Source organism: Cebidichthys violaceus, unplaced genomic scaffold, assembly GCF_023349555.1.
Source record: "Cebidichthys violaceus isolate CVI_PGR_0920_01 unplaced genomic scaffold, fCebVio1.0.p SCAF_26, whole genome shotgun sequence".
In the NCBI taxonomy this organism is placed as follows: Eukaryota; Metazoa; Chordata; class Actinopteri; order Perciformes; family Stichaeidae; genus Cebidichthys; species Cebidichthys violaceus.
In genome coordinates this window covers 3,695,785-3,723,359 of record NW_027176439.1, presented here as the reverse complement: position 1 = coordinate 3,723,359, position 27,575 = coordinate 3,695,785, and the positions used below count along the sequence as shown (strand labels likewise).

The following is a 27,575-nucleotide window of genomic DNA, read 5'->3' as shown; positions in this document are numbered from 1 at the left end:
CTTGACGGCTCTCATTCCAATTAAACTAAATCTTGTTGAAGCAAATTATACAGTGGCGACATTCATCCAGAATGAACAACAGCGGGGGGGAGGAGGGGGGGGGGGGGGGGGGGGGGCATTGGGAATCACCCATTTCTCCCCCAGCAGTAAAAATAGTAGATTCAGAAAAAAAAACTAAATAAAAACTAAAAAACACCCCCCAAAAAAATATATATATATTCTCGGCAGCTGTGAGGAACGTTTGAAAATCACATTGAGATCCGTTAATCATGCTAACAGTTATCTTTAATTTTGAATCAAAGACAGAGAAAGGGAAACAAACAGGACTCAGAAGCTGACGAGAAAAGCCACAGGTTACTGCAGAGGGGGTGATCAATAAACAACGTGGCCCCCCTGCACGAATATATTCAAATTACAACCCTGACTCATTGGAAAGCATCGAATGACCACAGCGGCAGCGCGACTGCCTCTCGTCCCTGAATGACAAAAAACTTCACTGCAACTTATTACGATAGCACTGAACTGCCGAGATCAAAAAGTAAAACGCCAACGTGGGCAGTTTCCTGTTACCAAAACACCATCTGTAAGACTACATTTTCAGGCTTGTGTGACTCACAGAGCAACGAATTCATGCTTATTTTTAAAATCTGACCAGTTTGACAAGGTAACAGACGACGAGCAGAGTAATCATGTCGAGAAACGTACACCTGAGCACATGCATGTTTTACACCCACGCACACTTGATGACTTCTATGGGCACACGGACACGTGCGCGTGCGCGCAAACACGCATGCATGCTGATGCTACTGAGCAGGTGTCAGGTCACAGTGAGAGGGTGGCGCGTGAGCCGCGGGGTTGCGCACAATCATGCAGACACAAGAAAGAATGAACGTGCTGTGTGTAGGCAGAGGCAGAGGAGTTAATGTAAGGCAAGAGGCAGAGGAGTTATGACGCTGATAAATGCAAATTTTAAAAGCTCAACAGCCGTCAGATAAGATCTGTGCAGCACAGGGCGCTAAAGGCGATTCTTTTTTTTATTTTTTATTTTGCGTCACTTAGTGTTTCGTAACAGAGATATGTCATTTTTAAAAAGGAATAGTTTGACAGAATGAGATGAGATAATCGATAGGGCTTGCGGCTTTAGCGTCATACCGTGCAAGCGATAGCTTAGCTTAGCATAAAGACTGGAAGCGGGAGAGACGGTTAGCTTGGCTCTATCCAATTACAACTAACTCTTCCTACCAGCACTTCTAAAGCTCACTAATTAAAGAAAGACTGCACTTTGGTTTGTGTGTGGCTTAAACAAACGAGATACGAGTCAACATTTAGTACGCATATATAATGTATATAATGACTATAATAGGGAGATATTGTTGCATTTCCCTCTTTTTCTAGTTTTTACGCTAAGCTAAGGCTGCGTTCAGACTGATACCTGAAACACGCCCCCCACCACCACCACCAATGCAACGCTGTCCATTTCCGGTCTGAATGCCGGCTAATCGGCTCTAACTAAAAAAACATTTTTTCAAAACGATGATTATATGATTTGACACATTGAATTTCCCTCCGTTATAGTAAACACATCAATACTAAGATATATTAACATCCGAGAGCCACGAGGAAGTTTGAAGTTATTATATGTGTCATTACTTAAGAGTTTATTTAAATATGTAGCGACTCCGGTTCAGACTTCTTCCTCGATGGCTGCCCTGCACATTCCTACCCAGCTGCTGTGGGTTGGTTCAAGCACCAGCTGGGACACAAGACAATGACGGACATTACGATGTTAGGGAGAGTGTGGACAAGGCCACTACAAAGAGAGCTGGCACAGAGGCTTATGCGTTTTGATGAACTGCCAGTGAAGAGTTAATTAATATGTTAGTTCAGGCTGTGACAGAATCACTGTTTTCATAATTCAGGGCGACCTGTCAACGCGACAAATTTGCGTGCAGAAAATCTGTCTTTCAGTTGTTCTTTTCGCATGCCTGTACATCTTTCAATTAGGTTCCCCCTTTGATCTTTCCTGGACTTTTGATGCTTTAAAAAAAATGTACAGCCCGAATATATTCAACCAGCCCCGATTCTTTTCTGAAACGTAAAGTCGACTTAATTCGTACTTCAGAAATGCCTGTGAGTTTGTCACCGATGCCACACTTTTCCTCGTCGATACAAAACCTCAATGAAAGCCTTTTCACTGTAACAATAACACAGAGTATATTATATTTCTTGAGTATATTCTCATCTTGGTCATGCATTCACAATGAGGCAGGTCATTACACTAGGTGCACACATTATGAATCGAAATGATCAATTTATAATTTTTGGAAGTATCATCAACGAGAGAACGGAACATTTCCAACTTGCTACAGACAAAATCGTGGAGCCGAACAGAAACAATAAAGTGGTATAAAAAAAAAGAAAAAAAAAAAGAAAGAAAGAAAGAAACACTTTTTTTCTTTTTTTTTTTACAGTACAAAAATTGGCACAGTATTTTTTTTAACCAGCGTTGCCGTGTCCTCCAGAGTGGTCGATGTCAGAAAGCCCCTTGATTCACAGACCTACGAGCAGAAAACCCTGAGAGAGAAGACAGAAGGAGAGACAGAAAGACGGACAGAGGGAGCAACAGAGACATGGAAATAGAGATGTTACAGTCATTACTCATCCGGCGAACAGGGGCTTTGATGGCCAAATGTGAAATTCAAGTGACAATCCACACAGGAGCCATCGTCTGTGATGCATTATGTTGGTGCTTAATGAGCCATAGTGGATATGTAGGGCCCTTGTTTTGCTCTCATAGCAAGGCTATATGAAGTGTCTAATCTTGAATGTGCACAATTGACGACGGAAACAAAAACAGAAATGGAACAGACCCACTTGCTTTCACTCTAATCCTGTTAGTTTAAAGGCTCTTCTCCGCGGGTTTCTATGGTTACCCACTCTGTTTTCATCTGAAACGAGGGGCGATAACACGCCGGCGTCACCAACGACTACAGGTTGCAGATTAGAGTTACTTCTAAAAACGTCTCTCTGAGATAGAGCTGCTCTTGTAATCTCACCGGCTGAGATAAATCTAAATGGGCTGTGCCTTCTCTAAAATATGAGCTAGCCAGCTGCCGGGTAAAAAAAAAAAAAAAAAGGATGAATAAATAAGAAAACACATCATAGATCTTTAGCATCCCACGCAGTTCAGAGCTGTTGCAGACGAGTCAAGTGAGTGATCCTAGTTTTATGCGTTGTGTGTACAGACTAGACATTACCATGCCTCATAAAATCCACTCCGACACAAAGAGACTAACAATGAACCGAGGAAGGAGGAAATAAATTATGTATGAATGAAGAAAGGAATAAATGAATGTGGGTTTATTTTCTGGTTTCATTCAAATGATATGCAATTTTTTTTTTTTTAAAGGAGACATATTATGTTCATTTTCAGGTTCATATTTGTATTTCTGGTTTCTATTAGAACCTATTTATAATCTTCGATGTTCAAAAAACACTTTATTTTTCTCATACTGTCAATCTGAATATACTTGTATTCCCCCTCTGTCGGAAACGCCCCGTTTTAACACCTGTCTCTTTAAGACTCTTTTTCTACTGGTGATGATGATGATGATGATGATGATGATGATGATGTTTATTTGTGTAAGTCCTGACGGCTCGTTTAAAGTCCCAGTGAAACAGAAGTTAGAGCGTCTTTAGCCTCTGTGTTGTGACGTATTCCCCAGTGAAAAAGGAATATTTGAGCTCTGTTTTAGCAGATGTTAAAGCTTTCACATTTGATTGGGTTGCTGAAAAGTGGGCGGGCCTAGAATGTAGCCAATACACACACACACACCTTCACTAAAAATTGCAGATTGATTTATGAATGGATTTCATGATATTACTGGTTTAAATTGGTTAGTAGCTTGTGTAAAAACACTCCTTATTTTGTTTTAAAGGGGAAAAAAAGTGATTTTCATATACAATACAAAGACATTTTTTGCATATATTGTTAATAGATGTATATGACAGAGGATGTGATCTAAAAAGGGTTGGAAAGGCATTTAATCTCAAGTTTAAAATGGTTCAGTTTCTGATTACGGTCTGCGTGCATTGATCTGTGGATTGAGCTTTTTGATACTTTCACAGTATTTATATAGCGCCTAGACCTGCTTCATAATCGATAAAGACGTCTCACGTAGATGGGACCTTCATGACTCACGGTCAACGTTAGTAGTTGAAGGTAGGCCTGCGTTCTCAAACTGAAATGACCAAGTTGCTGTTTGGATACTCATGAAGAGCTTTTATTCACAGCCGGAATCTTAAAACAATCCTGTTACATTAAAATTAAAAGTTAAAATTTGAAAGAAAATGAAGCCCATAAACGCATTGGACCAAAAAGCTGGTCTGTCTCCTAAAACACCGAAATGATAACTGTTGCACGCTTAGGTGAAGCTTGCGGAACGAAGAGCCAAACTTTATGCTCGTCCTATTAATTCTGGTGGCGGAGGTGACTTCTACGTATCGAGCACCACCACCCTATAAAATGATAACATGACCCATAACTCATGGCAATATAACACAGGAGCTAATGTGAGAATTTTAATAGAACTTGATGCTGATGCTTATGATTAATAGAGGACGAATCCCATTGCTTCTACTGACCCCTTGAACATTCCTTTCCTTTATTACGTCACCCAAAATGAAATGTCAAAATCTACTGGGAAGGTTACTACAAAATCTAGCTGTGGTTGTTTTTTTTGTTCCGTGCCAAAGCCAAATTGTTAACAATGCATACAAGATATCTCCTAATCTGGGGTGTTCTAAAACTTTTTGTAGACCGCTTATAAGGGGAACATTTTAGCAAGGACCCCTTCAGAACCCTAACGCTGATTAAGCATATCCTTACGACCATTTCCATTCCATTATGATAGAACCATTCCATTCCATTTCTACACTTATCGCAATTTAAACCGTTTGCATTCTAAAACTTTTCAGCCAAAATGCCGAAGACCTGTTTCATAGTGATAAACAAAACAGAAACAGGCGCTCAGTGTGCCCTGAGTGAAGTGACTGATTCATGACTGACACGATTGTGACACATCATTCATCAATCTGAGGTTCCATTGGCCCAAAGCTAACGTGGGTGGTAGTAACATTGGTCATGGTCCCCATCTGCAGATACTCCCTTTTTAATGATACAGCACAATTTTATGATTTGTAGTAAAAAATACTTTGTAAAATCACTAACCTACTAAGATTATTGCACATCAATATTGGCGATAGGAATAACCTTCTTTTTTATTGACCTTCAGGAAAATTAAAAATGCTGGAAAAAAAAGATGCAAACAACTTACTCATCTGAATCCTTTTTGCTCTCCTCAATGTAGGCTATGGACTCTGAACGAAGCCGGTTGGTGACCTCGTAGGTGCGCAGGGTGACCCCAAAGATGTCCTCATGGTAGCGGTTCTCATCCTGGATGCGGTGGAATGGTGAGAGAGAGAGAGAGAGAGGAGGGGATCAGAATGTGAGACGGATATTGTTTAACAGCGAATGACGGAAGGAAATTTAGTCAATTCTTAGTAACAGCCTGAGTCTGTGGAGATCTTACTAGATAGTATTCAGAATTTTTTGTCAGCGTTTTCCGATTTACCTTACGTTATGATAGAACGAGTGCAGACGAACAGAGCTACACTGACTGTGTTTTCATGCCTGCAGTCGTTGCATTTAACGGATTCACTGAACAGGAATTTGTATTCGACACAGGTAAGTGTGTTAATATAGTTGGCTTGGTGACACGTGTCGTTCTTTTTTTTTTTTTTTTTTACAGCCTTTTTACCCTTGAGTTCACAAATGAAAATAAGCCAGTGGGGGTGGTTTTTTTTTAACCTTGTTTTTCACAGGAAATAGTGACTCAACACGCCTTCTGCTTTTCAGCAGCTCCGTACATTCATGGGAAGAAGCTGCTCTGTAGAACTTCACTCGTTCAACTATGGGTGTCAAAAAGGGAACCTCTGCAATGGCGGACAGCACTTTGTATTCACTATTTTCAAAGCTCATCACCCCCCTATGGGGGTTTTAAAAAAGGTGACCATCGTTGTTTCCCTCTCTCTTACCCGCAGCTTGCTGATGAAGAAGCCGGCATCCTCGTGCGTCATGTTGGCCTGCTGCTTGATGATGTGCTGGATGGTCTTGAGAACGTCCCCGGCCATGGTTACATCCCCACACACGTAGATGTGTCCCCCCTCCTCCCTCAGGCACTGGTACACCATCTCCGACAGCTGCTCGCGCAGTACATCCTGTACATATTTCTGACAGAGAGGCAGAGGAGGGAATGATGAGTGTGCATGAAGAAGTCAAGTGTGAGAAAAAGGTAGGAGAGGAAACAATGTGGAAAAACCAGCCAGGAGACGAGTGACGGAAAGTTACTCGTCAAATAAAGTTAACAAAAACAACAACTATGGATGTAAAAACATCAAATTATTCTTTTATACTCTGTATACTTCGCTCTTTTTTTTTCAGAACAGCAACAGCAGAAAAAAAAAAAAATTATAATAATTTTACCAGAGGACAGTAAATTACCACTGCAGTTTGTATTCTGCCATTTCTCCAGTCTGATCTCATTTCAAACCGACAAAAGAGAGTTGTGACGAGCCGACTCACCCACAGCTATGGACAGCTTAGCGCTCGTACCTTTGGTTTGTCGGGTTCTCTGGAATAGGCCGTGTAGAGCTCCTTGAACACTTCTTTGTTCTTGGCCTGCATGGTCTCCTCCTTGTAGATGTGGTCCACCTCAGACTGCCGACAGCCAAACACCAGGATCATGGGGCACGACTTGATTCCTAAAAAAGGTGACAGGCGGAGTTGCTTCGTTGCACTGAATGGTGATTGTAGAAGTGACAGTCTGCCGTTGTGCGTGTCACTTTAATCTCTGAATTCCAGAGGTGAATGTGACAGCATTTTAACAGTAAGAGTATATTTATCAGCTAGTCCTGGATATTATTATAATCAGTCTCTCTGCAGGTTCATGTTCAGCAGTGAAAATCCACTGCAAAGCCTCTCGATACAAAGTAGTAATAAATACATCTATAAGGAAATAGGAAAAAAAACAGCAACCAACCGTTGTGTTCCAGGTCATATAGTCTCTGTTGCCAGAAGCTTCTGAATGGGGCGATTCCTGTTCCTGGTCCCACCAGGATACAAGGTGCTTGGTTGTCTTTGGGAAGGTGGAATGATGCTGCACTAAAGCATGGCAATAGACAAGAAAATGTTAATGAAACAAATAAAAATGTCCTTAAAGACCACAAAGTCATTTTAACTTTTGTCAAATTTTGTCATTTTTGGAAATACGCTTTTTTACCGCTTTTTTATTTTGAGATGATTTTTAACTCTCTTGTGTCTGTATGCACAATATGAGGCTATACAGCCTGCAGCTGGTTAACTTGGCTTAGTGCAAAGACTGAAATCAGTGACCAACGGTAACAAACAAAAGCCTAAGCACCTCTAAAGCTCACTAATCAACACATTAAATTTAGTTTGTTTAGTGTAAAAATGATAAATCTCTTTTTTAATGGAGTTATGTGGGAAATATTCTCTATAATCAAGGCAGTTACAGGTCCCAACTGAGGAATAGCTGGACCCATAATCCATAATGAAGTAAATACTTGATGAATTACTAGATTGGGGCAGCAAAACTATATCAAAAACACCTGATAAACACTCACGCTTCTTGCGCAGTGTAATCTAAGTCTCAGAAATCATATGCTCACTACTTTCCAAACACACGCATCTTCGCTTAAACCTCAGAACACTTGCCGAATCAAAACTAAAAGCTAAGCTAGCCAGCTGCCGACGGTAGAGTTTAGCATGCAGGCATTAGAGCGGTTATCGATCTTTGGCTAGAAAGCAGTTTGGCTCATCTCCCCAAGATGTCAAATTTTCTTGCCACATGACGTTTTAAAAAGTTCCTTTAAAAAAAACAACAACAACAACATTGTGATATTTACCCTCGGACAAAACAGGGCACCATCTCCCCCTTCTCTATCCTGTTGAGCCACGACGAACACACTCCATGGTGGATAGGTCCCTCTCCATCTGAAAGGGATTATTATTACCAAGCGGGCACTTTAGCTTTTTCTTTTTCGCCTCCCACTCTCTTTAAGTGCACAAACTAACAGGAGAATAGTGGCCCTAACACATTTTCCAAGGCTAGGGCAGTACCCCCCCCCCCCCCCTCTCTCTCTCTCTCTCTCTAAAGGAAAATTACAGTAATTCAACCGTTGCCTTTACGATCATAGTAATATGTTTGCACAGGCACGCATTACAAGTGCGAGAGAAAATAGTAGCGTTACCATGTTTGCTGACTACTCGACAGGCTGAGCGCATATATGCTAATTATAAAGTATAGAGACATAAGAGCCTTGTGATATACAATGCGCAAACACTTCAATTGAAACACGAGTAGCAAAACCATTTTAGGTACTCTCAGACAGACTGGTACACCTGCAGTGTTTCAAGTCATTTGTGCTTGTGTCCATATCTCTAAATAGAATCCGTTTGCCGATAGAGAATCTTCCGGAGGTGTTTCTAAATCTACGTGTCTTGTAATTACAGTCGTGGTCTGGTCGCCCTATGAAGCAGACTGGCTCTCCGAGATAACTTGCGATCAATTTTCTTTGAGCCATCGGTGGCTTCTCAGAGAGAGGCTGAGTCATTTGACTTCTCGAGCCTTTGCAGCAACCTTGAAAGAGCCACAGCACAGTCCTTTTTCATCCATGGCACAAATATATATATATATATATATATATATATATATATATATATATATATATATATATATATACACACACACAGCGTTTGCACTCATTGGTTCTCTCTGAGTAATAACTTACTGCTAGACGCAGTTTACTGGAAACCACAGGGTATGAGTTTATTTAGTTTATTTCCTGAAAAGGTCAAGAAAGGCCTCTGTCAACCAGTCATGTTGCAGTCTATCCAAAACGTCCTTTTAGACAGACAGACATCTTATGAGTAAAATCGTGTTTCATGAGATTACAGTGACATTGACCCGAACCTTTGACCACCAAATTTGAATCAGTTCATGCTTGAATCATGCTTGAATTTAAAGAAATGCACTCCAGGCGTTCCCGAGATATTACGTTCACGAGAAAAGGACGAAACGCGAACAAAATGCCTCGGTGCCGGTGACAGGAAAAAGACCAATTTCCGACCCTCAAAAATCGTAAAAAGGGAGCATAGAAGTTGATCCTCACTGTCGGCAGAAAAATACCAAAGCACCTGCAGTTACACCCACACAGCCCTAAGATCCTTGGAGAGACATTAACTAATGCCCAGAGAGTGATTTGTAGGTCCTTACTTCTGGCACGGTAAGAGACCACAGCGACGGTGAGGTGGATCTCTGCTGGGTGCAGGTCTGGAGAGGAGCTGATGGAGTAGTAGCGGGGCTGCAGCAGGGGCAGCTGGGTGAGCAGCAGAGTGGAGGGCATCTGGATGGAGGGGAACTCCTCCAGCACCTCCACCAGGGTCGGATTGTTGTACCACTTCCACTCTTCGTACTCCTGCAAGCCCTGTGATGTCACACGGAGAGAGAGAGAGAGAGAAACAAGGTTGGGATAAAAATACAGGTGGATATTTACTGGATTTAATTTGTCTCTTGGTGAGATCTGCCAACAGTTGTGACTCGGAGGGCAGGAGGCAGCCACAAGCGGAGCCGCTCTCCATTCGCTGCCCAACTGTTTTCGTGTGTCATCGCTGACATTTGGATGTGATGAATTTAGAGCACTGCGACCGGGCTTGAACATTGTTGATATGTTCCCAACTTTTGCTTTGTTCTCAAGCTGCTAACGAGCGACACGGTGCCCATGAGGAAGCCTGGCGGGTGTTCCATGCTGAGCCTGAAGCACTGTTTGAAGCGCTGCGTGTACAATTAGCAAAATCCTAACAGCAAAAAGTACTTTGGGGCTTTTCAACCCTTGATGCACAGGTGGCGTCGTGGGGCTTTTCAGGGATTAATATAGTTTGTTTACTTGAGACATTGTTCATAAGGTTGTGATTCAAATTCAAGCAATTCCTGCTTTCATAGCAAAGAACACACAAATAAAACTAAATACACATTTTGAATTATCTTCTGCCTGTTTGATGGTGATGATGATTAGAAAGTCGGGAGAAAACCCCACATTAGTCCTGAAATGAGCGTGAAATTTCAACACGTATATAGATATTATATAATACGATCCGCCGTTTCTTTTTCTGAACTCAGAAGCCTTCCATCTTTTCCTCTTGCTTTGGTGACAATAACTCCATGTATGAGCATATGAGTCACTGCTTGGCCTCAGCCAGCCTTTTCCACACATTGACAAAAATGGAGAGTGAATTGTGGGAGGCACTGCAAGGGGGAATGGCTCTGGGTTAGAGCGATCAACGGCTTTAATTTGGCGCCAGCTCACTCCTGCTGTACATATTTCAGTGCAAAGTGCATCGAATCGGCTTTCATGAACAGAAAACTATCACCCGTATTTCGATGGCAAACATGATGAATGTGTTGGTTATTGTTGCGCCTTAAAACACATGGTGACTTTTTATAGACCTGTGCTTTGAACAGTGTTCTAATAAAAAGTGAAAGAACAGCTGCATACGTTTGGCTCGCAAATGGCACAAAAAAAAAGAAAAAGAGAGCGTATTTTTGGATAGAACCTACGCACATCCCTTATGTGTCTAGTCACGAACTAAACCGAGCGCTCGGTGCAGCAGCAGCAGCTCAATAATTCTAAAAGGTCAGTGTTGGTGGTAATGCCAAAGTCTAAGTGAATTTACCTTACTGAGGATCTCTAGTTTCTTTTTCTGTTTGTCATTGGTTGCCAGAGCGGCAAACTGCTGCAGCAGCACGGGGCTCGGTGGGGTGGTGATGTCCAGGAAGTACTGGAAGGCCTGGTAGATGGTGCCGGGAGGGATGCGAGTCTCATGTGTCCAGTTACTGATCACACCTGCAGAAAGGAAGACGGTTAAAGCTGCATTCATTCTTGTTTTAAAGGAAATTGAAAAGGGAAAGATCATGGAAATAAGAAATCCACAGATAATCTTCACCCAACTCTACAGTTCCCCTCAAGTCTACCGAGCTTCAGAGCTTCTTTTAGCTTTTTAAGCCCACAAACTCTCGTCAACCTCATTCCCAGGCAGGCAACCATTTAAAGTGAAACAGCAAGGCCCAGCACAGGCAATGCTACTACACACTGTATGATTTGTTCATGTGTAATCACTGCGTTTTCAGAAATTCATGGCCTATACACCAGTTTTATAAATGCTTCATATGATGAATTATAATTGTTTCTAAACAATTAAAAATGTCATTCAATTTGCTTTTTTTAAAATGTATTATATTACAATTTTTTTTTTTAAAAAAGGTGCTAAATTCAAAAGTCAAAATTCAGTCATGTAAAGATGTAGATATAGAGTGATGGCGTCCTGAGCCCCAAATAAAGTGTCCAACACTGTTAGCTCTGTCAGCACTGTTGCTGTTGTTTGCACTGTTTGCGTCGTTAGCCGCTAATGGAATTCCACCCCTTTATATCTAATTTTGAAGACTATGGACAACAAGTTATCGATGCAGATGATCTAGTTTGACAAGACGACGCATCGTAGGGCCTTTCGAGGGAAGGCAGGAAGTTTTGTAAGCCACCAACAACGACGGTTTTATGCATCAAGTTAAGTTTGATTAGGCTCACACACTCTGTTGAAGAAACACCTCGCTTCGCAGTCACAGTGAAAATCACACTTGTGTCACCAAGTGTCACCACAACTGTTTACCAATATGCATCTTCACTGAAACATTTCTGGGCATACAGTGGCTACCTCCCCTAAGCGTGACTTCACAAATGTTTCTTATTCACGTTTTGATCCCGACGTCCTGGCTGCACGCCTACCGTATTCGTAAAGTAGCGCGGCGTTGCTAATAGCATCACCCACCTAGGGCAGTGTTCCTCTCCTCCAGGAACTCCACTTTCACAATCTGATTGACGGGCGGAGCGTCCTCCAGTTTGTCTATGAGAGCTGTCACAAGGTCCTCGTGGTTGCATGGGAAGATGCCCAGATGGTCGCCGGGCTGGTAGCTCAGCCTGTCGTGGTTGTTTGTGTGGAGCCGCACAAATATGGTGGAGCGGCTGAAAAAGAGATCAGAGATTTAGGGAACAACGCCGCACAATTTTCAGTCTGTTCCATTTAGTTCACACACCACAGTAAAGTGAATGAAGGAGTTGGACACCAGAGGAGTGAATTAGATGAATTACACATCATTTCACAAGTCGGCCAAAACAGACAAATCTGTCACTACCGTAATTATTTTTCCTGTTTCGTGTGTCTTTCATACTTACTTGGATTTGGGACTTTGCAGGTTTTGAGATTCTAGCATCTTTGCTCCGTAAACCTTCTTCTTGTGAACACTGTTGAATGCTATTGGCAGACAGAAACACAATTACATCGTCTACATTTCCTGTATTTAGGATCTATAGATAGGATTTTATTAAAAAGGAACAATTTAACATTTTGGAAAATCCGATATATATTTGATTTCTTACAGGTGCTATTGTGTTGTCTACCCCATGTATGTCAATGAGGGAAGACTATATAACAGAAACACCTCCCTGTATAGCGCATTACTGTTCAACAGCACCACAAACTGCCTCCTTCAAAATGACCAAATCTTAGTTCCAGGTGATGTAACGGATGAGTCACTGCTCTTCATCAATAACCTTACCACCCCCTCTGCAGATACACTACGGACACTTTGCGCTGCAGTGCATATTAGCCCTCATTTTCCCCTTTAAGATCAAGACACCGTCAGCGGCTCACCACTCAGCTCCCACAGGATTAATATTTACCTTCTATGAGGGCCGGGGCCTCGGCCGTGTACGTCAAGCGGAACTTGCTCTTCTTCCAGCTGCGGTCGTTGCTGATCAAGGTGTCGTTGGCCTTCTCGATGTTCACATCATCGCCGACACAGAACACGTCACAGGCAGCCTTGACATGCGACGGGAAAGAACACGCCCGTTAATCAAAGTGTCCCTTTCACACAGGAATAACAAAAGGATTTGGAAAAGTATCTCTTGAGCTCTCAAGTGATGAGAGGCCCTTCTGGTTTGATTCATGTTGCCGTGGTTGCCTAGAAAACTCAAAACCAAGCCTCGACAAGCACCCAACATGCCAATCGTGAATTCGAGGTTCTCTGGTCGACGTTCAGAGCGTCAATATAGCAGCAAACAGCTATTTTCTATGTAAATATATATATATATAGTGGAGTAATGTCTACCTGAGTAGAGAATGAAGTCGCTCTCCCTCTGTGTGTGTTAATTCGTGCTTCTCTGTGCTTTGTTAACAGATCCTTGCGTGCTAATTAGTGCACGCTCGTGCATGTGAGCGTGCCCCACTGGCTAGCTCCAGGCTGCCACTCTGCACTGTGCTAATACGGCCATTACAGCTAATAACGCCGTCCTGAGCGTCACGGAAGCATAGCGACCACCCTTCCTGCCCCACCCCCACCCTTAGGTAAACGCTCCGTCAGCATTTTTGCTTTTGTTTGCACTGTTGTCGCTGCTAGCACTGTTAGTTGCAAGTCGCCGGCTCGGCCTACGCCGCATTAAGAGCCGCGTGGAGGCAACACATTTGAATTTCAAAAGAAGCAGCATTAAAATCCACGAACGCCACACTGTTTTGATCGGCAAAATGAACTAAAGCAAGCCAAAACAGACCTTAAAAACCTTCTTGGCCCAGGTTCTGAATGACTCCTCCTGGCCACACAGCTCATCTCCTTCCCCCATGCGTAGGATGCGCTCCCCCCCAAGCTCTTCAAACAGCGTGTCCATAGCGTGGGCAAAGGCGCAGAAGTGTGGGTAGGCCCTGGAGCCAAGGCCAAACACTGAAAACCTAAAAACACACACACACACACACACAGACACACACACACACACACACACGAAGAAAGAGACAGTGTAAAAGGCAGGTGGTGGTAACAGTGCAAAACACAAAGATATTCGGAAAGCACCGCCACCGAGTCCAGGTAAGCAGTTTGGCCCTTCTTCCCTCTCAAAAAGCATCAAAAACCAGATAGTTCCAAATTTCTTGAACTATCTGGTTTTTGTGGATTGAAATTATTACTTTTTTTTGCGTTCTGAAAAGTAATAATTTCGCGGCTCACCATGAAGCGTTCAACTCACTTCAGTTTTGTGTTTGATAGTTTTTGTGGCCCCTTCTTCTTTACCGGCTCAGCAAACTCTCCACTGCAATAAGATCGGTCATTCCAAAAATGTTTAGCAAAGGAAATAGAACTACTGTAGATAGTAAAAGACTAATCTGGGTACGGATTTCAATTAAATATAAGTTACATTTGTGATGATTTCAGCGTTGGAGGCTTTTTTCTTTTTCCCTTTGCAATGCCAAAAATGATGTGCAAGACACAAACAAACCCGATGTTATCCAGGTAAGTATTGAAATTGTCATTTGGTAAATAGGTTGTTTTGGTTTGCTGAATTTATTTGAGACATCAAGGGTCCGTGTAACCTTTATATCAGCAGCCTTTCAAGGACTAAGATGACTTCAATGTTATTGACATATACAGTCTCACCTGTATCTTATCTTGATGTCTAGAGATCCTTTAAACGGAAAATCCACACAGTATTTTTGTGTTATGTAGCATAGTATTCATCAGACGAGTGTAATCACAGAGTGTTATGTTACGTGGCTCACCTGACATTAGCGAGCGGTCCGGTGCTCTCAAAGTTAATCTTAACCTCTGGCTCGTCGCTGGAGGACTTGCGAGTGTCAGAGTAGGAGGACACGCTGTTGAAACGGACCTTGTAGCTCCTGGACAAGAGGCGAAAGCAGAGAGATGAGACACATATATACGCACAACTCAAAAAGGGTAAAGATGGGAACTGACATGCAGGGACACAAACGCAGGCCGGTTCGCGGTGTCTAAACTCACTTCCTGTCCTCTGTGTTGGATGTTGGGTGGCGTATCTCCATTAAGGCAACTCCAAATTTCTGCGGTAGCCAGAGAAAAGGCCGTCAGTAACCTGTCACGTAATTAACTTATAATGAACTGGAGTGGTTCACTTCTAACATATACCTCTCCATTTTCTGGTGGATCACCATTGCCAAATGTGCTGGTCACCATTAGCACCAGCGTCTCGTGCTCCAGGTCCACCACATCGTAATCGTCCATTGACATGACCTGCAGATAACGCAGAGAAAGAGCATCAGGCGGGGGAGGGGGGGGGGAGGGGGAATCTTCGCTTCCGTTTACATGGTCTTTTATCTCGCTCTCGTCTCTTGGACGCACACTCCGCACGACAGATGACCTGAGCGTGTAAATCGAGGCTGAACACGCTGCCGTTGGCAGAGGAAGAGGTTGTAATGACCACTCTGTCCTCGCTTCTAACGAGATGATAACATGCTGCTGCTGCTGCCGCACGACGAGCACCCATGAGGAATACCACTCAGCATGAATGCGTTTGTCTGCCACAGGACTTGTATTTCTCACACACACACACACACACACACACACACACACACACACACACACACAGACAGGCGTGGAGAGGAAACAGGCTTTAGCCCCACGACAACGGAGATTTGCCCCCGGCGCTCGCATCTGCCCTGCGATCCATCTACAGACACCCACTCTCAGTGACACACACATCCACACACTTGCATGCGGGGATCTCTTCTTGTGTGATTGATCACACTCGGGGAAACAGGAAGGGAACACAAGATATGACCTGGAGGAAGAGCACACAGTGTATGATTGAGAGCTGCATGTTTTCTCTCTCTATTTTTCTAAACAGATTTGCACAGCCAGGGGTGCTTCGGGATCTCGTCTTAAACTACTGCACCGCTCAACGCTTCGGTGGTTAAATCTTGCCTCCGACCCGCGGCACTTTACTGCATGAGAGAAGAAGAAAAATGTGAAAAAAAAGACACACTTTCTTCTTCTACCCTGCCGTCGCCTGCACTCAGCTGGCATCTGCCTGGCTTCGTCAGCCGCAGAGCGAGAGGGGTGAGGTATCGGGGGGGGGGGGGGGGGGGGGGGGGGGGAGTATAGGAATGATGTCTTTTGAATTCTTCCTATTTTCAAGCTCGTGTCCAACTTTCGGATAAGATGATGCAAGGTAGGAGCAAGCGTACCTTTGCGTCAAAAGCGTGCTGGAAGATTTCACAGAGAGTTTGGGCATAATCTTGCGATTTGCCCGTCTCTGTGGCAAACAGTATGGTGGCTTTCACCCTCTTGGCCATGGCCTGGCCCATGAGCTTGGCTGAAAACTTCACAGCCCTGCAGAGGCGAAGAGAGAGAGAGAGAGAGAGAGAGAGAGAGAGAGAGAGAGAGAGAGAGAGAGAGAGAGATGTGGAAAACCACAGGGACAAATCGGTGAAACCAAAGACCATTGATTTGAGGGCACAGTTTGCGACCGTTAATCCTCTGCCATGACCAGAATACTCCCCCATGTCTGATAAAACATTTGTTTGTGAGTCCAAATAGCGAGATGTTTAATATGTAAATAAATGGTTTAAAATCAAACCGTTAACATGTATGTTACATTGTGATTGTACAGCCTGTGGTATTATGGTGCCAAATAATTAAAAGATGATTGTTGGTCAACACCAGACCAAGACAAGTTCAATGCACAGCTTCCCCCCCCCCCCCCCCCCCCCAAGTTGCAGTGCTAAAACAGTGTTGCGTGAATTTAAATAACAGAATACCTTCAAATCCTACAGTAACAAAATTTACCAGGGAACTAGAGGAGAACTGAAGTCTATTTAGCGTCACTTCCTTGCTTTGCTTTTTGGCTCTGGCCGGCCCTCTCTCACACAGCGGTACACTTTTGGCAGCGCTTGCTCGCATTTTGGAATTTTATATTTCAGAAAAACAGAATAGTCCGGGAAACACAATTTCTTTCCATACCGTCTTTTCTCTTTTTTTTCATACTTGATTTTTGAACTTACTAAAATCAAATTCCATACATTTCAACACTTTTCCAGAGGCGATAGGAAACCCTAGAGGGTTGTGTTGGACAACATGTTAAGGTAGGGGATGGATGACAATTGTTTACCTAGCTTGTCAAATCCTCGAGGCAATTACTCTAACAGAGGCAGAGCGTGCGCGACTGCATGCATTCGCAAAACACTGACAAGCATTTGATTACTCCCTGAGGGGTTGATTGAATGCATTTCACCGCTGAGTACACCAGCTTCCTTCCCGTGTGTCTAACTTTTGTCTTTGGAAAGTGATTACTCGTCAAGGCCTTAGATTATCACACGCACACATCCTACAGCGAATTATCTTTGACATTTAAGGCCGCAATTCAACTTTTGACTCTATAAAAGCAGGAAGAGGACAAGAAGAAAACCAAGTCACAAATGTAACAAAACCAAAGCAGTGTTTCCTTCTAGTGCGCCTGCGTGACTGCACACTCACTTGGCGAGCTTCTTGAATCCGATGGCTCTTTTCTTTGTGGGCGTCCCATTGACTCCTTTCCACACGTGGGTATTCCAGGGATCAGACTTTTGCATATGGGACAAGAAATTAAAGTTCAGAGGTCGTCTTTGTTTGACTTGCAAATCCACTCCAAGATACTGAGACATCATCTGTGATATTCGGTGTTTTTTTGCGCAGCGGCTTGGTATAAAGAAGCTGCAATTTACAATTTGCTGTACAAACTTTCCTTTTAACGTGCTGTACCAGCAGGTAATGAGTTCCAACTTTAATTTACCTTAATGCCTTCCTTAATATAGCTCTGCAGCCAACCGGGTTGTAAACATAAGTGCATGTCTATAATTGTGGTGGGGCCTTCTGATAAACATCCTGTGAATTGCGTTACAGACTATTTAAGTTAATGTAAGTGCAGATATTATTATCGCTGAATTCAACCGGAGGCAAAAAGGTAAAGCTCTAAGGCACTATAAGCACTAGATGTTTTCTGTACACCTCCCTCTTACCTGGTACTCAAAGGACGGGGTGAGGTGGTAGTTGAGCATTTCTTGGTGGAAAACCGGTGTGATGCTTCCCGACATGGGGGGCACAATCCACACCCAGTCCCCGGGACAGCCACCTCGCACCCGGTATTCATTCTCCATGTGCTTCATGAAGGACTCTGTGGCTGAGTGGTGGTCCACTATGGTCACTTTGCATGTCTAGAAATGGGAGGACACAGACGTTCTCTGATGGTTCAGTAACTACAATAGTTAAGACGCTGAAGTTGCAAAAGGCAGTTTTCTAAATCAAACTTGCCGTCGTTTCACATCCAAATGTTTTCAGTTGATTACATTTAAGTGAATCTCTTAAGCCTGCTTACATTGGACGAAACTCATGAGTGTCTTAGTGCACTAGAGACAAACATATTTAGCCATTTTTTGGCATCAATATGAGTGTTTGGAATCTATTGACTAAGCAAATGGACAGAGGAGTCCCGCTGGGGACGGTGAGGTTGTGTCCCTTGCCTCCTGTTGGAAGCGCCAGATGGTGACGTTGTTTCCACGTCCAATAATGTTTCAGTCAGACCTTCTCTTACAAAGCAGGAAATATTGATTGTATTATTGTTATGAAAAAAGCTAATGCATGTGTCTGCATTTGTTTGTGATCGGACGTCCACACTGTGACATTGGCTCGACATCCTTTTTTTTAAAACTTAAAAAACACTTTTATGCCATTCATGTAGCCTATTTGTGGACATAAATTATATTTCTGTTTTATCGTCTGAAGCCTCTGATATTTATGAAAGCCAAAAAGCTGTCTTTGATCACACGTGGGAGAAATGTGCAGTCGGGTGACGTAATATAAATTGTGACAAAGTCCATGTTGAACCAACCATCTTGTCATGTGTTTGACATTCAAAACATCTGTTCTTATAGAGATGTTCCTACCTGGAAGCTGTAGAGAACAGCAATGTTGATCTCAACCAGTGCCTGGTCTTTCCAAAGGGAGGAAGTCTTCCTGGTGTCTAAGGCCATCCTGTTAGCAACTTCCTACATGATGTAGAGAGAACATTGAATAGGACAGCACTGCAATGAAAAGTCTCTGTGACATGCATCCAACAGGTGGTCGCTCATAGTAGCGGGTTATTTTTGAAAATAAAAAATGTTTTTCTGCACGTTCAACATCTGTAACATCTTTGTATCATTGAGGTGGTATCAATCTTTTAACTCGCTGAAGTTGGATTTTGTTTTGTGACAAAGCACAAGGCGGCTTTAAGTGCTGTCAATCAGTTTTTTTCTCAGTGTGCACAGTTAGAAGAAGAAGAAGAAGAAGAACAAGAAGAAGAAGAAGAAGGTCATTCTGATTGGAGCATTTGGTGGCGTCCATTTCCAATGGAGCATGACTCTGTACTTTGGCACAACACACTACCTCCAGCATGTTGTAGCGTGAGCTGTCGCAGAAGTCCCTCACGCCGATCTCCGTGCCCATGTACCAGCCGCTGAAGGGGCAGCAAGTGAACTCCAGACCACCGATCTCCAGCAGCATGTTGGAGACCGCCGGGAGGCTGTACCACTTCAGGTCCAGGTCCTTGAACCACTCGTACCTGGGCAGAGCAAACAGGGGAATGACCTGCGGGATCTGAAACCTCCCTATGCTCCCTACTGAAGTCGGGTGAACGTCCAACATTTTTTGCAATATTCACAGTCATTAACCATAACAATGTGTGGCTGTCTTTTGGAGCGCAAATGTTTATTCCTGAGACATGCATAGAAGTGCAGCCAAAAGCAACATTAACACAAACACACCACTTTTGACAGCTTCTCAGTGCTGGACAGAGCAGACAGGACCTCAATCTACCTCCCAGCACTCAGTCCTCACACCCTCTAGAGAGGTTGATAACATTGCTTTCAGTGTGTTATTTGCAGAGACGGCTCTAATCTCGTAATGATGAAGCGCCGTCGGTGGTCGCGGCCATGTGCCAAGCTGCTGCCAGAGCTGAGGACCAGTTGATGCAGGGTGCGGAGCAAGAGATGCAAATGTCTTTTGTTTGGGGGTTTTTTTTGGGGGGTGGTAGGGGGGAGGCTGGCAGTGAGATCAGTGAGTCAAGGGTTTCTGAAATGCTCTCTGCAGCGTGTAGAGACGCAGCGATAGCTCCGTACGCATGAACACTAGTGCAGCCAACCCTTTACCGTGATTATGGGTATTAGATGCAGCAGCTTAACGCTTAAGATCTCAAGGGCATTGTAGCTTTATTAAGCATCAACCAATGTGAGAAAAGTTGTCTTAGAAGTAAAGTGAACACATCAGAAACGGAGCTTGAAGCCTCACTAACAAGCCCCATGGTTACCACAAAAGCCGGCATAGCAACAGATAAAGCATGGCTAGCTGTGCTTTCTGGGAACATGCAGCACAGTTGGAATGTGACAATAATCCAATCAGACTTCTTGGCTGAAAAGTACCCCATTGTTTAAGAAGTGTTAAAAGATGTGTGAGTGGGTGGATGGCTTTTTTTTTTTTTTTTTTTTGTGCGTCGCCCCCACTGTTCTTGTTTTTCTCCATTCCGTATATTTTTTTTTTGCACACTTAAGAGGGAAGGCATCACTCACTTTGGGTGCGTGATGGGCACCTCCAGGACGAGGTCTTCAGGAAGCTCAAACAGCTCAGGGTCGTTCCCGCCGGCTTGAAGCAGGAGCGGCAGGACGTCGAAGCGACCCTTCGGAGCTTTCCATCCGAGCTTCACGCAGATCTGGAGACAAAAAGGCAACAAGCAAGCTGAGCGCAAAGAAGACGCCTGATTTGTTTTAACCACGCAGACTTAAGAATAAGAATCCTCCTTCGTACTTCAGTGAATTCAACATTAGCGGGGTCTCCGTAGATATTGTCATCAGGCTGTCTGTAGCCAGCATAACGAATCAGCTGATTGTTCCACACTCGAAAGTCATGCTTGCCATCGGTCCTCTGAGGAAATATGGTGATGGCCGACCTACAAAAACAAAAAAAAAAGACAAAACAAAAAAGAATGTGTAATGTAGATATTAATACCATTAAATAATCTCATATCTGGAAAAAAACATTGGGAATGACATAATTAGATATCTGAACTGTGTCACAGTAAATTGTTAGATCAGTAGCATGTTGATGTCCACACATACTGTTAAAGGTAACATGTCTTCTTTCAGACTAGCGGATGTAAAAACATGCAAAATAATACTTTGTATATTTAACCAAAAAATGTAAGAAAACATAATTGTCTTAATTTAAGTAATCTTTTAAGTTTATGGCAATATCTATATCTGCCTCCGTCTGAGGCAGAGATCTCCACTTCAGTAGCACTTACATACTTTACAGTTTCATTCATATCTGTATGAAGGTTTTCACAGAGGGGCTTATTCATACATCAAAAAATAAAATAAAAATCCCTTTGCCAAAACCTTTGACTATAATATTTTTACAAAATGAAACAAGAATATTGAGCTTGGCTTTATCCAGTGTTCAATTTGCATACATTTCCAGTGCTCTGAAAATCGATGCAAATTAGCAGACATTTAATAAGATAATGGCTCATTTGCATATTTAAGCGTTACATTTGAGAAAACGTGTAATAGAAAAAGTAATTGCCTTAATTAATGTAATTAACTATTAGTTAAAATGTGTACCCTGTTCACCTGGAGTGTCTCCCCTTAAGGAGTAAGCTGCTAACAAACAACAACGCATTCGATCCCGAGTATGAATATCTAAGTCCATCAATCAACAAGATCAGTAGCAGATGGTTGGTAGTACTGTACGTGTAATCCGCCCAAAGGCATTTCAATCATGCTATGCCAGAGGACTCATGGCTTCTACCTTTAGTCGGTTCTACATCTCAGTGGTGTTTTAATGCCATGAAAAAAGAAAAAAAAAGTGTTAATACTGCTAAGCTGGTTGTAAGTCACTGAGGAGGGAGAGCAGCTGGTGTGAATCTGGGCCAGTTGTGCCAGAAGTCTACGTACCGCAGGGAACAGTCTGCTGGGGGAATTGGTCAAACCAATAAGTCAGTCCGTACGATCAGACGTTTCAATTCACTATTAGCACTTGTGGACAACACATACAGGGTAATCAATGTCCAAAAGAAGCAGGACATATTGTATTCAGCAAGCTAAATGTATTCATTTTTTCCAGATACAGGTAAAACATTGTTATACGTGAGTCAAATACTTTTGACAGATGATTTATTAGCACATGCAATCACTTAAAAATAGAGAAGTAAAAAGAAGGGTTTATGAAGTGAAATCACATCCCTGTACAGCAGTAGTTTGATATTTGTTCCACTTTGTAATACAAACCAGTAATAAGTTGTAACCAATGGCTTTGTTAATGTTTAATAAATCATTTACTAATGCTTCATAGATTGGTTATTAGCTATTATAAGTATGGGTTTCCAATTTGTGAAAACTCCCTTTGACCAGTTACGTCGTTGACCGTTTGTTTCTAGAAAAAAAAAGGCTGCAGACATTGTGCACCAAAATACATTATTGACATTTGTTCACGGCAGACTTGACGGATCATTTAAAAATGAGAAACCTATGCACTTATGAAGTATTAGTAAACGGCCGGTGATGCAATTCGTTAAAACGTTTAAACCCTTCATAAAATGCACTTTTAAAAGAAAGTGGTAGCGTGATATTACATCATTTTAGGTCCCTTCCTTACATTCCATTCATATTTTGTCAAAAAACATGTTTTTGTAACTTTGACAGGTGATTCGGAAAATAAGCAAAAGGATTCCGGAAAGTATTGCAAACATGTTGCAATATCTTTGTTTATGTGGTGCCTGTGTTTATTTATGCTAGAAGCAGCCAGACTGAGAGCGGATGTTCTGCAGGCTTTCGTCAACATGTGTATCCGGGCTGTCCCTCCGAAAGGCCAGGCTAAGAGTAGTAATGAGTCAGAAGCTATCCATCTTCCAAGAAGTAAATACGAGGTGTCACATGTGATCAGGACCTGGCAGAACGCGAGAGAGCGCCGCGCCGCGCAGGTCTGACAAATGACTGCCCGTTAGCCAGGTCTGCCGCCTCGCCAAACGAGGGCAACGGTTGGCGCCGAGACGCCGACGGATAGAAAGGCGGCAGATAGTGTCGGATACAGTGTATGACAGATGGGACAGTGGGTCAAGTCAGGGCAGTCGAAGATGGAGAGGGGGGGTGTGGGGGGGTGGTAAGATGGACCGAGCGACAGATGGTGGAGGGGAACATGTGTAAGAACACAAGCGGGAGTTGAACAACAGAAAACATGGTAAGGAAACAAGACGAATAGTTGAGCTGCGTGTGTGTGTGTGTGTGTGTGTGTGTGTGTGTGTGTGTGTGTGTGTTTGTACTTGTTTTGTTGTTTTTACCTCAGGTTGCCTTTGTTGGTGGCGTACTTGATGTGGTTGCAGATGTAGTTGTACATTCCATGAGCTGTTGTGCAGTCTCTAGCATCAAAAACCTAGAAAGCACAACATGGGAATCAAACCTCAGGGAGCAGCACAGCGACGTGCTTTGAATCCACAAATCATGTAAAAACAGGACTTTTTAGTGTGCAAGCTGATGTGTTACAGTAAAATGACTGAACCCAAACAACAGCTATACTCGGTCTCTTGAGCATCTTCGATATGCAGAATCCATATCGATCCACATTACTTGTCGAATTGTCCGAAAACGACATGTGAGGAGTGGAAGGCGTCGACAGCCCCGTGCTATGATTATGGGCTTCCTGTATGTCACCTGTAGTTTGGACCACTGGATCCTCCCGACGCATCGGGCAGCGTTCCTCCAGGCGTGCTTGGCCCCATAAATCAGTTCGGTGTCTTTCAGCTGGTAAGTTCCCGAAGCGTCGATCTCCTTGGTCGCCTCCTCCAGCCTGTCCACGTGGGCCTTGGAGCCAAACCTGGCAGGCAGGACAGATTGCACAACAGAGTGAGAGAACATGTAGGCCTGCGTACAGTACGGGTGGAGCCAAATCCAAATACGGCAAAAAGCATCAGCTTCAAGATTCAGCAAAGCACAATTTATTATAGCTTTTATACAAATACGTTAAAAAAATGATTTGTTTTTGGGAAGAACAAAAACCACGAGCTGGTGTTCCTCATATAACTTGGGCCCGGTGGGTATTTATGCTCCACCTGCTTGTGCAGACGTGACAGGAAGACAATAGAGAGCGGAAGGGGGATTCATTGCTATATAACAAAAAGACAATGGAGAGAGTAGAAGCGTAGCAAGCAAAGCAAGTTAAAAAAAAAACCCATTTCAAATATTAACATTAATTCACGCCCATCCGCGGCAGAAATGAACTTAACTCTCAACTCTGCAGGTGTTGCAGGCCGGGCTTACCTTTTGATGGAGGTGTAGTACTGGTCTATGAAGTCAGTGGCCAGTGGAAGAAGCTCCTCTTTGGTTCGGACCTCGTCTGGTTTGCGGACGTGCTGGTTGGGCATCATAACGGAGCCATTGCACACATTTTCGGAGCAGATTGGCAGCTGAAAAGACAAACACGGTGGCAGATGAGGGAGGGCTTTTTTTTTTTCGGGGATTAATTCTGCTTGTTTGGTTTTTTTTTTCTTCATTGCCAAATTGCAAATGAAGAGCCAGGTGATCGCGGCGTATGGTACAGCTCTGTGGTAATGTCTCTGCAAATATCAACGGTGTTTACTCTCCAGCGAAGAATGACACTAGCTGAAGATACGCCGTCGGCTCCCCGTGTGTTCAGTGCCTTCAGGATTCACTCGCAAGAGACCGTTTCTGCATCCATCTCTGTGTCGTGATTGAATGCAAAAATGAAAAGAGGCACGGCAAGCTCTTAATTTACAAAAGCCAGAGCTATCACATTACCATTCCTTCTGTATTCATTTTGGATCAACCGGCCAAGTCTTGGTTCTGCTTCATATGAAACAGACGGAAATGCTTCAATTAAACTTCATGCAAATAGAATCATTCAGAAGAAGAGAAAACCAATCCAGAGTTTCTTAAACTTTTTTGGCAGCTCTTCTAGCTGTTGTGTGAACCATAATCAGGAGGTTTCTAATTATTCTAATATTAGTCTAATATTTGACCAGATTCAATGCAAACGTACTGTTGTGTTCAGAGAAATGAAGATATGGAATGGTTTGCCATCAGACAAAAAAAAAGAAATACTTGATGGCACAGAACACCCTAACCCCCTTACTATATTTTATTTACATTTGACTTTCTTTCCTCAGTCACTACATACATTTTGTTGTTTTTAGTGGTACTACAAATTTTATTTTATAGCTGTATCAAATGTTTTACTACTCACATATATTTCCTTTGTCATCGTTGTCATTTTTGTCAGTTTTATTGTTGTCTATTTATTCTTTTTTGTAGTTTGCTTGTTTTGATTTAGTTTTTTGTTTCTTTTTGGACACACACACACACACACACACAACACACACACACACACACACACACACACACACACACACACACTAGACTTTCTTGCTAACCCTTCACTACTTTTTTTTCCTGGATTAAAAAAAAAGGTGTCAATATGATTTAGACCCCAAAAGAACTGGAACTGTATTTCGGTAGGGAAAGGCCAGCAGACCATTGGTAGATCACATCCATCCACGCCAAAAGGTTTTCAACTTCCCGTTGTATCATAATATGTTTCACTCGGTTCAGATAAAAGGCCAGTTTCTATTGTAAGTTCCGGACTCTGAATGCACACGAGGGATCATAATAACAGTTTGACAATCTCTTTCATTCCATGGCTGGCACGCATGTTCATGAATGAGCAAGTCAGTGAGTCATGGATTGGTATCTTTCTATTAAGCGGAGACGGGAAGACAGAAAGAGCGAGGAGGAACCACAGAAAACAGACAGATGCAGAGGGAAAATTGCTCATCGCTGAGAGCAACCTTGTGTGGTCAGTTTAATATGATTGGAGTTGAAGTCAGCTGTCACTTTGGTTCGCCTAAATGCCTTCACCAGCTTAGAGAGATCGAATGAGTGAGCGGGAGCGGATGTCAGGAACCAGGGCGCAGGCGTGCAGCCCGGGGAGGAAATGTGACACTGACCCCAGCGCTGCTAAAATTGGCTTGTTACGCTGAACCACACACTTGCACTGTCCAAACACCCAAGACGTGGACCGGCGGTCCGTCCAAAATTAACTTCTTTGTGTCCCTTCCAATAAATCCAACAAAAAGATGAGGCAGTAAATTGGAGTAAGAATATGTGAATGAAAAGACAAAAAATAAAAAGGGATATTTCCAAAAGAAAAAAAAAAAAGAGGAAGCTAGGAAAGGATAATTGACAACAAGAGAGGACAACAATGCGGAGACAGAACAACATGAAGAGTAAGAGGTGACAGAGTGAAAGAGGGGAAATGGATGAGTAGGGAGTGTTAAAAATAAAACAAAGCAATCACTCGTGCTCCAGCACGTCCGCTCATCATACCGCTCTGGGCATTCATGCCAGCCAGCTGTCCTTTTCGAAAAAGACGGATCATCCTCGAATACAGCGGCGTCTGTGATATATAATAAATCTGAAGATGCTATTACGGGCCATTCATTGGGATGCACAGCCTGTGTCCGATAAGTCACAGACGTAATTAGGCTGCCTTTTGCTGTTTACGAATGGCGGCTGTGTTTTGGGGGGGTGAATGCTTAAGCAGCGGTGCTCACCTTGTGCTCGGCAGACTGGCTTACTAACTAGGAGAAGGAGAAGCCGTCGGCTGCATGGTAAAATGGAAAGACGTATCACAGGAAATCCCTTTTCTTAGCAAATTCTTTGCTTTTTTGTTTTTTTCCTCGTCAAACTAAGTTTTATGTGAATTACCTTTGTTTGTTTTTTTTTAGCTTTTTGAAGCCACCATGAGAGTGGAGACTGTCCTCCCAAGTGCCCAAAAATCGCTTTGTTTCACGCTCTAACCAGCACGTTTACGTTCAACTGACGAAGCCCTCTAGTGGTCATTTAATGTGGAGGACTTGAGGCCTTTGCCCACAGAAATTGTGACAAATAAGCAATATGAAAATGCTAAATTCTCACCTGAGAATATTATATGTCGAGGGCTTTTGTTTTGAAAGGTACGAACTAAATTTTTTAAAAGAAGTAATAATATATGTTGCCTTGGACTATACGGAGCCTCCGTGTTGTTTTATGAATTTGGGCGCCACTCCACCCGTTCGACACAACTTTATTGCTTTATTGGAAAAAAGTATATTACATACTATTTGTATTCTGTGTAAGTGTTCATGACAAAAACAACAGTTGAAAAGAATATAACATAAGGATTATGTGTGTAACGGCCTTTATGCGGTGATATTTTTGGTTTGGGACTTTGCCTGTAGACTGCTGTTTATTTCCTGCCTCCAACTAACAATCAACGTTGGTTTCTTTCGTTTCCGAACCCTAAGCAGGTGTTTTATTTGAACCGTGATGATAAAAAAGATTCTCTAACTTTAACAAAGTTGCAATATTTAATCCAAACCACAATGTTTTCCTTGTTATTCTAACCAATATCATGATTATTCCCAAAGCAAGTTGGATTTGTGCCTGAACCTAATCCAGCCTCTGTGGCGTAAGATTAAAAAAAAAAATCTTATTTTTTAATTAAACAACGATTTTCGTGTCGATTGTGGCG

The 27,575-nt window shown here is 42.8% G+C and overlaps 1 protein-coding gene across 2 annotated transcripts in view; it reads right to left on the bottom strand.

The window, feature by feature from the left end:
• Nucleotides 1-267: 267 nt before the first annotated feature.
• The window catches only part of nos1 (nitric oxide synthase 1 (neuronal)), a 40,308-nt gene continuing 13,000 nt past the window's right edge, over nt 268-27,575 (bottom strand). For both annotated transcript variants that reach the window (XM_068720726.1, XM_068720725.1), the window contains 25 exons: nt 24,308-24,453; nt 23,702-23,864; nt 23,332-23,423; nt 20,802-20,943; nt 20,567-20,706; nt 19,389-19,563; nt 18,908-19,009; nt 17,984-18,178; nt 17,463-17,548; nt 16,175-16,319; nt 15,117-15,221; nt 14,973-15,031; nt 14,735-14,851; nt 13,741-13,915; nt 12,874-13,012; nt 12,367-12,445; nt 11,963-12,156; nt 10,814-10,983; nt 9,357-9,567; nt 7,987-8,074; nt 7,101-7,222; nt 6,674-6,822; nt 6,097-6,291; nt 5,337-5,455; nt 268-2,574 (listed from right to left, as the gene is read on the bottom strand). In XM_068720726.1, coding sequence (XP_068576827.1) covers nt 2,559-2,574; nt 5,337-5,455; nt 6,097-6,291; nt 6,674-6,822; nt 7,101-7,222; nt 7,987-8,074; nt 9,357-9,567; nt 10,814-10,983; nt 11,963-12,156; nt 12,367-12,445; nt 12,874-13,012; nt 13,741-13,915; nt 14,735-14,851; nt 14,973-15,031; nt 15,117-15,221; nt 16,175-16,319; nt 17,463-17,548; nt 17,984-18,178; nt 18,908-19,009; nt 19,389-19,563; nt 20,567-20,706; nt 20,802-20,943; nt 23,332-23,423; nt 23,702-23,864; nt 24,308-24,453 — 3,324 coding nt within the window. In that variant the 3' untranslated portion in view covers nt 268-2,558. The remainder of the gene's footprint in view (nt 2,575-5,336; nt 5,456-6,096; nt 6,292-6,673; nt 6,823-7,100; nt 7,223-7,986; nt 8,075-9,356; nt 9,568-10,813; nt 10,984-11,962; nt 12,157-12,366; nt 12,446-12,873; nt 13,013-13,740; nt 13,916-14,734; nt 14,852-14,972; nt 15,032-15,116; nt 15,222-16,174; nt 16,320-17,462; nt 17,549-17,983; nt 18,179-18,907; nt 19,010-19,388; nt 19,564-20,566; nt 20,707-20,801; nt 20,944-23,331; nt 23,424-23,701; nt 23,865-24,307; nt 24,454-27,575) is intronic.